The sequence below is a fragment of the Nicotiana tomentosiformis genome, chromosome 2 (genome assembly GCF_000390325.3).
Source record: "Nicotiana tomentosiformis chromosome 2, ASM39032v3, whole genome shotgun sequence".
Classification (NCBI taxonomy): domain Eukaryota; kingdom Viridiplantae; phylum Streptophyta; class Magnoliopsida; order Solanales; family Solanaceae; genus Nicotiana; species Nicotiana tomentosiformis.
Genome location: NC_090813.1, coordinates 46648056 through 46659142, shown reverse-complemented (window position 1 = coordinate 46659142; position 11087 = coordinate 46648056). Strand labels below are relative to the sequence as shown.

The window sequence follows — 11087 nt, the reverse complement described above, 5'->3', positions numbered from 1 at the left end:
TGCTGACCAAAATCGCCAAATTTTAAACTTTCGCCAATTCAAGCTTAGTTCCACTACAGACCTCCAAATCACATTCCGAACATGCTCCTAAGTCTAAAATCACCTAACGGAGCTAACGGAACTATCAAAAATTAAATTTGAGATCGTTTACACATAAATCAATATCCGGTTGAGTTTTCCAACTTAAGCTTTTTATAAAGAGACTAAGTGTCTCATTTCACTCCAAAACCACTCCGGACCCGAACCAACTAACCCGACATATCATAATATAACTAAAGAACACAAAAGAAGTAGAAATAGGAAAAACGGGGCTATAACTCTCGAAACGACCGGTCAAGTCGTTACCTATACAAAGTTTCTCTTTTCTGCCATTCTTTATTCTTCGGATGTAAGTGTATATATCCATGTAAGTGACAGAGATGAAATACACTCAGAAAATTTTACAATCCGTTCTTCATTTCGTACAAATCATAAAAAAGTTTCTACCATCCATCTAATGTAATAAAGTGAGCATAATTACTTAAAAAATAGTGAATATACCATTAAAGCCTCTATTTGTTTTTCCTTAAAAACCAACAAGAAAAGAAAATTAACAGTAGCAGGTAATATTCCAATTTGTGCGTTCCAGGTCATTGATTTTTTGCTATATTTGTCTTCAGCCGAGAGAGACTATTACGTGAAGTGATAGACTGAAAGTAAGGACCAGTTCGTCCATAAATTTTTTTTTTTTTTTTTTGCGATTTTTTATCTGTGAAATCTTGCAAAGTTTTTTTTTTGTATTCACAAAATTATAATTTTTTTTTAAAGTAAAATACATGTGTAACATAATTTCAAATTTCAAATAATATTTTTTAACTTAAATTTAAATACTATTTCTTTTTAAAGAAAAGTACAATTTTTATGTCAAAAGGCCTGCTAAGTTTCATCGTCCCTTTACTCATCATTCCACCTTAGCAAAAACTTGAAGACCGAAAAGAAATAATGAATGTTGCGGAGCAACACTCAGAAATCTCAGCTCCACTTCGTAAGCATTCACTGATCCTCCCTCCATTTGATCTTCCAATTACTCCTATTAATTCTTTCATTTCTCTTTAAAAAAACATCACACATTTGCAGTTCAAAGCGAAGATGACGATAACTCTCCGGTTGAACAGGTGGCACTCACTGTTCCCATCACCGACGACCCCACTTTTCCGGTCGTCACTTTCCGCATGTGGGTTCCCGGCACTATTACTTGTTTCCTCCTCTCTTTCCTCAACCAGTTCTTCTGGTACCGCCGTGAGCCGCTCACCATCACCTCCATCTCCGCCCAAATTGCGGTGGTCCCATTAGGTCACCTCATCCAAGGCCATTACGGACCGAAGTTTTTTCAAAGGAAGCAAGTGGGAGTTCACACTGAATCCCGGCCCATTCAACGTGAAAGAACACGTGCTTATCACGATCTTTGCTAACTCAGGCGCCGGGAATCCTTATGCGATTCACGTGGTGAGTGCCGTGAAGTTGTTCTACAAGCAGAAGTTGAGTTTTTGGGTGGCGTTGATCGTCGTTATTACGACGCAAGTTTTGGGGTTTGGTTGGGCTGGTATTTTTCGCCGGTATTTGGTTGAGCCCGCGGCCATGTGGTGGCCCCAAAATCTTGTCCAGGTGTCCCTATTCAGGTATGGCTACTACAGCAAAATTATCGTAAGTATGAAATGTTGTGATGTATGATTCTTCTTACGATATTTTGAATCTCTAGATCTTATCTTAAAGTTTTCAGAAATCAGTTTTAATTTATACAAAAATAAAAAAAAGATTTATATGCTCAAGTCTCAACAGCTTACTCTTTCAGCTGCAACATTTCTTTTTCAGCGCAACATTTCTTTTGGGATAGAGGGGGTAGTAGATTACTAATGGCCGACATCTTTTGTCTGTCTTGTTCGGTGATCTGGAATGAATAGCATTTTGCAAAGGACATTCCATTATTTAAAAATAATACTAATGTAATATATACTATAGCAAGATATCCGGTGAGCATAAACATTTCCACGATGGAGTTAAAGAGAAATACGTGACATACTGATACACGCCCATCAGAGTATTTAACATAAAAAGGAAAGAAAAAGAAAAAATGCCTTTTCCATAAGAATTCTAAAATCTAAATGATAAGTGGTCTATTTGGGTCAACGTTTTATCCAAAAATAATTCACTACATATGTTGGTTTATAAATATGTATAGACTCACTAAATTGAATCCATGTAAAGTTGGATTGTTTTGTTTTGTTTTTTTAGCTCTCTTTTTTTCGGTTTTAACGGTGGATATGGAAATTCTGTTCAACCAGTTAATTAAAGATAACAGACAAAATGACGACGTCATCAGTATTCTTTCTGAAGTAATTCCGTAGAAACTTCTGACAATACTATATTTTGTGCATAATGCATAATTAAGCAAGGACTATGAAATGAGAGTATTTTAAAAGGCTGCGGAGTTAAGTAATAAATATACATGCATGTTGATACAAAACAGTGAATCGTCCCTCATTTGGGATATCTAATAAAAGAAAATTTATCATTATGAATTTATGATAATAGAAAAAGGGAATCCCAAGAGAAGTAGAATTTGATGCATCGACCTTTTGAGTTGGTTTGCCAACATTTCCTATAATAATTTGACGACAAAATTGAGAAGGTATTTACATATTTTGGTAGATAAGTGCAAAATGTACTAGATCATGTCTAGCAGGCTAAAGTTCCAACCACGAGCCAAAATACAAAAAATATTAAAATAAAATAAAATAAAATAAAAAGATGTTCCAGAATAGTCCGATAAACATGACATTCTATGCAATTATCATGAATGTGAGACACCATTACAAAAGGAGGATGATTAAAGGAAAAACATTTAACACCAAATTAACTCAAACCATGGTACAAGTCAGTTTTAGACACTGACTTCATTTGATTTTTGATTTGATACAAAGACGGATTGAGCATTTAAACTTAATAAATTCGGCCTTTAAATTTCTCCATTGAACCTATCAATTTTTTGAAATTATAATATAGAAAGTTAATATTTGTTGAACTTGTAATACTTTTACACATACACACATATATATGTCAAAAATATTGAAGTCCGTCTCCTTTAGATTTTCCCTTCCAATGGCAGGGCCCTTCACGATAAAGAAGAGAGAAGCAAGAATGGATTGACAAGAAACCAATTCTTCCTCATTGCTTTCGTGTGCATCTTTGCTTACTATGTCTTTCCAGGTTACCTTTTCCCAATGCTAAGTTCCATATCTTGGCTGTGTTGGTTGTACCCTTCCTCTGTCCTGGGCCAACAGTTGGGTTCAGGGATGCATGGTCTTGGGATAGGTGCAATTGGGCTTGATTGGTCTAGTATATCCTCCTATCTTGGAAGCCCACTAGCTAGCCCATGGTTTGCTACTGCAAATATAGCTGTTGGTTATTTTCTCCTCGTGTATGTTGTTACACCTCTGATGTACTGGTTCAATGTTTACAAGGCCAAGAACTTTCCAATATTCTCGGATGGCTTGTTTAAAGAAAATGGTCAAGACTACAACATTTCAAGCATCATAGACCAAAACTTTCACATTGATTTAGAGAAATATGAGCATGAGGGTCGCCTTTATCTCAGCATTTTCCTTTCATTGACCTATGCATTCAGCTTTGCTTGCCTCACTGCCACAGTTGTTCATGTTTTCCTCTTTCATGGACGGTAAGCTGCATACTTTGATGTTATAGTAGCAATGGTAAAGTTCAGTTACTTTAATGTGACAAAATTGTTTTGTTACTTTATTGTTATACTGTGTAAAGTTTAGTAACTATACGTGAAATTAACTGTTGCACTGATGTAGAGAGTGGATACACCAGTTGACTAGTAATAGAGGTGCAGGGATCTATGGCAGCTCAGCAAGTCTGCTTTACAGGAGAAGAAAATGGACGTGCACACAAAGCTGATGAGGAAATACAAGCAAGTTCCTGAATGGTGGTTCCAAATTATTCTAGTAATAAATATTGCAGCAACTGTATTTGTATGTGAATATTACAAAAACCAGCTCCAATTACCATGGTGGGGTGTCTTGCTAGCGTGTGGTCTTGCCCTCTTTTTCACCCTCCCAATTGGAGTCATAACTGCTACCACGAACCAAGTAAGCCCATGGTTACCGTTCCGTATAATAGCAGCTTGAGATAGTCTGTGATTTTGTCCATCAGTAACATAGTTACTGCTCAATTAGGTAAAATTAGTTGCAATAATAGCTTGGTGTCAGTGTTGTGAATTTATTGTTTTCTTCCTTTGGCAAATCTGATATTCCAATTTTTTTGTCGTTCAGACACCTGGTTTAAATATTATCACGGAGTACATAATGGGATACTTGTATCCAGGATACCCAGTTGCTAATATGTGCTTCAAGGCGTATGGCTATATCAGTATGAAGCAAGGTTTAACCTTTCTGCAAGACTTAAAACTTGGGCATTATACGAAGATCCCCCCTCGGGCAATGTTCATGGCTCAGGTTAACTTTTTACTATATCTTTTTGGCAAAAGAGAAGTAACATAATTCAAAAAGCTTATCTTAGTTCCTAGGTTTATAAAGACCTGTCACAAAACAGTTTTCTCTGCTGTAAACAATTTATTCAGGTAATTGGAACCTTAATATCAGCATTTGCACATCTGGGAACGGCATGGTGGCTACTGGACAATGTCCCAAATATTTGTGATAGAGCTCTGCTTCCTCAAGACAGTCCATGGACATGTCCAACTGATCATGTTTTCTATGATGCCTCAGTTATCTGGGGTTTGATTGGGTCGCAGAGGATTTATGGGAATCTTGGCTATTACTCTGCTACAAATTGGTTTTTTCTACTTGGAGCTGTAGCTCCTGCATTTGTTTGGTTATTACAGAAAGCTTTCCCTAACCACCAGTGGATTAGAATGATCTCGGTGCCTGTGTTATTAGCTGGAATAATCAAAATGCCACCTGCTACTGCTGTCAACTACAACAGTTGGATCATTATTGCTTTTATTTCAGGATTTGTTGTATATAGATACTACAAGAATTTGTGGAGTCGTCACAATTATGTTTAGTCTGGAGCGTTAGATGCAGGATTAGCATTCATGGGTGTATTGTTGTACTTTTGCTTAGGACAAGAGAATATTAGCCTTCAGTGGTGGGGAAGTCATACAGACATATGCCCTTTGGCTTCTTGTCCAACTGCTGAAGGTATTATGGTTGATGGATGCCCAAATTTTTAACTGGTGCATAAAGATGCTACTTTAGCAGTCTCATTTACTTTGTTTGGTCATTTTCAAAAGTATATATTTTATATAGTGTTCCGTATTGACTACTGAGGATAGGAGGTTAAATTGCATTGATAGTGTAAAAATTTCTTTTGCATTTGCGTAGGGCAATATTGTTACAGACATTTGTTTGTGATAATTTGCATTGGTTCGGACATTTGTTTGTGATCAATCTTGTAAATTTCTTCCTATTATAGTATTTTAATTGTTGAATGAACTTCTCTTCAAAGCCTGGAAAAAAAGAAACTACTACATAAACTTTTCCTCAATGTTTTAATTTGTTTTGTTCCTTCTGCAATTTGAGTAAGGAAATGAGTAAATAACACCGGTGGAATTATATGCTAGATCCTAGTGTGTTATCAACTAATCAAATCAGTAACAAATAATTGCTACAAAATCAATGACAAAGTGAGTTAGAACCTGAGAATCGCCAGGTCAAAAAGCGAAGCAACGCTGAACAACTGAAGAAGAGTAACTCTTACAGGCGGTGACAAACTTATCCCTGACAGAATGTAGATTAGAGAAAGAAGGACAGTGACAAATGCCTATAACGGCGAATTTAATTACACTGAAGGTAAAACTTTGAATTTTAACCAGTAACGTTCTTAATTTATTTAACAAAATTATTAGTCGCATTTGACAGTAACAAGAAAAATAATAAATCAGTGTAATGGTATGAGTCGATAGTAACATTTTACTAAAAGAAAACTCAATATAAAATATTTCTTTTCAAATTTCTGAAGAATTTGGTGAAATTTCAAATATGGGTCTGGTGGGATACGTGCTATACGATGTCGTAGTTTCATCGAATACCCGAATTATACTGTGAAGTGAAATACGGAGTAACTGTAAAACGTGGCAATAGCAGGTCAAGGATTGGGAAGATGGAAGCAAACAGTAGCTCGAATTCAACAAGAAATGCATCATCTCTTCGATGGAAGATTCTTAAACGTGCTATTCTTGGTGGTCCTTCATCCAATTCAGGTCTATCAAAACATATATGTGTAGAGCCCATTTTTGTCAAAGTTTTAATCTTTTATCATCTGAACTGGAATTGGGTGTATTTTAGATAATCAATCTGAAGTGGGTATTCAGCGAATATCAAGAAAGGCAACCCACAGCTTCAATTTGATACCATGCCGTGTGAAGAAAGATTCCCCTGAAGAAATCTTGGATTCTTCGTTATCAGAGAAGAAGCAGTTGCACAGCTCGCGAGATGCTGTTTTCTGCTACACATTGCCTGTTGCCAATGCTCCTCAACTTCTTCTCCAGTGAGTTTCAGTTTAAAAGTTTGAGACTTTCTGGGTTTTTTTCATTCTAATGGAAGCCAAATGCTATGTGTTATAACTGAAAAGTCCCATTTCATTTTCTGGTGCAAGTGTTGTGGTTTTTCTGCCTTGCAAAAAAGAAGCAACCAAAATTAAACAATAGTAATTATTTCGTTAATGGTTACAATTTATAACAACCTGGTTGATTGTGGATCTGCTCTGATGGTTTCTAATGCTTAGAACTTGATGCAGTCAGAGAGTGGATGATATTGCGAATCTTAGTGACTTTGAGGTCTGTAACAAATATGATATTGACAACACTGGGCTTGTCTGTAAGTATCTATCAAATATAACTACATTTTCTATTTTTGGTTATTTTGTGAACTCAGAATCCTAATGTACAAACTCCGGGAACAGCTGACTTGTTCTTTTCCAATTTGAATCATGATGTTTCTAGTAAAATGAGAAATCTTTAATTAACACTAGAACTCATGATCCTCAGTGAGTAGAATTAGTTATTCAAGGATCTACATCTCCAGGTTATGAAAAAGATCATTATGCAATATGCATCATTACTATGTTATACTCTGGGCTCGAAGAGGCATCTAGAGGAGTAACACCATAAGAAAGGACATCACCAAGTTTTTACCTTTGCGTAGTATAATAGAATTTGTTCATGGAGACAGAGGCGGATTCAGGATTTAAATTCTATGGGTTCAATTTTATGATTTTTAACATTGAACCCATTATATATTTAAAGCTATGGGTTCAAATCTATTATTTTTGCAATTTTAATGAATTTTTACACATAAATTTCTACTCCGCGTCAAAAGTTATGGGTTCAATTGAACCCGTAACTCTCACACTGGATCCGCCTCTGCATGGAGAAACCATTTTTCTCCCTTATATGAAGTCTGACCGAATGCTAGGAGGAAACCTTGTGAAGTAAAACTGAGGCGCCCTTGTTGTCATTTGTTCTTTGAGTTTGCTAGGAGTAGAGCTGATTAATCTAATATCACCCAAACACTTGGATAATTTATTAATATTGCGAAAGTGATTCATTGCTTAGAAAGAGTACTATCTATGACTCCGTACTATTGTCAGATGAAGTGAAGGACCGACTACTTGCTTCAGCAATATCCCTTTTCATATGCCATAAGGAAAGCCAAATGCTTCCAGACTTGAATGAAGTAGCTTATCCTTGTTTTATTACCCTGGTTTTTTCTATGTAAAATAGTTTTCTTTAGCTTTAAAGTTTTTTGAAACGATCTTTTATTCTTTCAAATAGAACAGTGTATGAGAAACTTGTCTATTCTTATAAAAGTGGACATTTTTGTTAAAGGCAAATGTTTTAAGCAGATATACACCTTCTGAACTTTGTAGTCACAAATTTCAAAGAATAAGAGAATATGTTGAACAAGTTTAAAGAGGACATTTTGTTAAAGACTTAAAGGCATGAGTTTTGACATACACCTTTTGAACTTTGTAGTCAAAATTTCAAGAATAAGAGAATATGTTGAAAAAGGAGACAAAACAAGATGTTGAAAAAGGAATGATAGAGAAGACGACATATGTTGAACTTTGAGGTCCCTGTGATTTGATGACAAATGAGGAGAGAGCATGTGATGGTTCTCTGAGATTTTGCAAAGTATTTGAGGAAAGAAAAGATACTTATAGTATGAAAAAGTTTTTTTTAAGTGTTTCTTAAACGTGTATATGAATTTTCACTTTATTAAGTTTCAGCATAAAATATGTTGGTAAAAGCTCAACTGTGGAGTTTATAATCTGCTTTTGGGCCTAAAATTCAGGCTGTAATGTTTTTGCTACTTATTGAATGGACAGGTTTCCTCTAGTACCTCTGCTATCAAATTAAAGTGTGTTTTGCTATTTGTATAGGAGATTGTGCATTCAGTTTCAATCAACCTAAAAGGTCCATCTAATTTTATCCTTTGACTGCTGCTAATGGATAGACATGATTCATTTAGCCGACCTCAACTAGCTCTGTATTAGGCGTAGTTGCTGTTGTTGTATTGCTGCTAATCTGTCCTAATTTATAGACTTTCTTCTTGAGTAGGTCAATGGCCGTCTGAGGAAGTCCTTGCTTACTACTGTTTGGCACATCCAGACACGTTCAGGTTTCATATGTGTTCTAAGTCAAATTGAATGTGAATTTTATTTTTCCACCTGAAAGTGATCTGAGTTACACATTTGTTGGACTTTTTAAGGCAGAAAAGTGTCATTGAACTTGGATCTGGATATGGCTTAGCTGGATTAGCTGTTGCAATGACAACAGAAGCATTAGAAGTTATCATATCAGATGGAAATCCTCAAGTCGTTGGTTGTATCCTTTTTCTCCAATGGCTAGATGAGCATAATAATAACACTTAGTTTGTCCACTGGCCACCGACCACTTTTTGACACAAATACGTGATGATAAGATGTTGTTATGCTTTTAAGCTTCTTTTTCTCTCTTCAACTTTTTAGATTCATCAGTATCGACCTACATTGGGGTGGTTCCTCTTATATTCCCGGGGGACCATCCTTATATGAGTAAGGAGGAACAAGCACAAAGACTGGTGATTGCTAACTATTCTCTCAATATCTGAAGACATACAGTTTGGTTGACCTAGTATACGTCTCGACTAGAAACATTATCTGTTATTAGAGGTAGCTGAATGGACTATCACGCCCTTTTATGTTTAGCTTTTTCTTTTTACTGATATTTCGAACTGTTCTTTACTTGTTGGCTCCAATATAACCGAAACCATATTACTGGTTTGTAAACGTTGACAGAGGTGATGCTTTTCTTTTTCATTTTCTTTAAAGTTCCTGCGTTAGATTTAGAGCTAACAACGAAATTCCTACCATTTATTTTACAGAAATTTAATAATTGTCATCTTTAGTTCCTACCATGTATTATCTTTAGTTGGCATTTTCTTAATGTTCAGATATACAGCATAATATAAATGCCAACTTTGGTGGATTTGGTAGTACAGAAGTGAAGCCATTGATGCTACATTGGGGTCTGGATAAAGACTCAAATTTCTCCAACAAATTTGATATTATCATCGCAAGTGACTGGTAGTTCTCTTCTTTATTTTTCTTGCTAAAGTACATATATATTTTTTCCTCATTGACCATTCTGCATGAAGTGATGAAGGTCTGAAAAAAGTGTTTTATTTCTCTGTTTCACTATCTTCACGTCAATACTAACCAATGTCCACCACAGCATAACGAAATAATATGCCAGATGCTGAAATTCCTTTTTGTGACACACAATAGTTGCACATATTAGTACAGACAGTGCCCATGCTGGCTTACATGTCTAACAATTTCCATGATACTGTATACTTTTATTTAATCGTGTAGACAACCTTATTGCATCTTTGTTGACAGATAATGTAATTGGTCAAAGAGATTTCGTTATTTGCATCCATCTATAATGAGCTAGAACTCTTTGCGAAATCTTTCGTTATTCATTAAACTGGACCCTTTAATTTATTACAAGAACTAAATCAGAGCTAGCTCAAACACAACTATTGTCAAAATAATAATAATAATAATAGAAATTAAAGAATAAGAAATAAAAAAATCATCCAAAGCTTTACGTTTCATTATGTTGAGGAGTTTCTGCTATATGTTGACTTCATTTATAATTTTGCAGCACTTTTTTTAAGGAATTCCATCCAGAACTTGTCCAAACCATCAAATTGTTGCTGAAAAGGGAGGTCTCCTCTGAAGCCATACTTTTCAGTCCCAAAAGAGGTGATTCATTGGACAAGTTTCTACTAAAAGTGAAAGATAGTGGCTTGCGTTTCAGCGTAGATGAGATCTATCATACAGAAGTTTGGAAATGTCATCAGGGATTCGTTAATGGTGATGATTCCTGGCCTAACTATGAGATGGATCATTGCTATCCTTTATTGGTCAGAATTACGTGGTGAACATTCGCAATGCAGGTTTACTGCTGTTTCAATAGTTGATCGAAGTGAAATGTTTAACTCTGGAAGAATGTTCTGATTCGCATTGAAGGACAGTTGAACTTCACATCTTCACTTGAACAGAAGCATCACTTAGATTTACTAAAAGAAGGCCACCTTAGTTCAGCAAGTTCCTTCTTTTTTCCATAGTATTTCAGCAAATAGTTTGATATCATAGCAGTTTTATATCTAGATTAATTTTTTGTATCGTCAGTTCTCAATTGTTTATTAAGGTGTTGATTCACATACTATATGAAGAGGAGTTTAATATCCTGAATTATACTACTTCCATAAGTAGGATCCAATATAGTAGTATCAGAAAACCTCTCTTTGCTATGTATTGATGTTCTGGATCTTGCTGATGAATCTGTAGTTAACCTAAGAACAAGAACTAGTTAGAAAGAAATTGATAAATGACCTTGACAGTGTTTTCTAAGGTTCTGACGCCATCCTATTTTAATTGATATTTAACAGGAAAAAGGTCTCAATGGACCACTGATGAAACCAATGGTGGCATTAGAATGTATAGAAAGTTGAAAT

The 11087-nt window shown here is 35.4% G+C and overlaps 1 protein-coding gene and 1 pseudogene across 2 annotated transcripts; both read left to right on the top strand.

Moving 5' to 3' along the window:
* Positions 1-875: 875 nt before the first annotated feature.
* On the top strand, positions 876-5350 carry LOC104101879 (oligopeptide transporter 7-like; annotated as a pseudogene).
* A 741-nt stretch (positions 5351-6091) lies between these two features.
* LOC104101880 (calmodulin-lysine N-methyltransferase) lies at positions 6092-10883 on the top strand. Of its 2 annotated transcripts, XM_018772669.3 has the most exons (8): positions 6092-6283; positions 6369-6570; positions 6824-6899; positions 8464-8497; positions 8642-8702; positions 8793-8908; positions 9516-9648; positions 10232-10883. In XM_018772669.3, exons 1-8 carry the CDS (start codon positions 6184-6186, stop codon positions 10509-10511), a joined length of 1002 nt encoding a protein of 333 aa, XP_018628185.1. In that variant the 5' UTR covers positions 6092-6183; the 3' UTR covers positions 10512-10883. The 2 variants fall into 2 exon arrangements, with proteins under 2 accessions (XP_018628185.1, XP_009607713.1); XM_009609418.4 differs by lacking the exon at positions 8464-8497 and having other exon boundaries at positions 6096-6283; positions 6820-6899.
* The last annotated feature ends 204 nt before the right edge of the window (positions 10884-11087 follow it).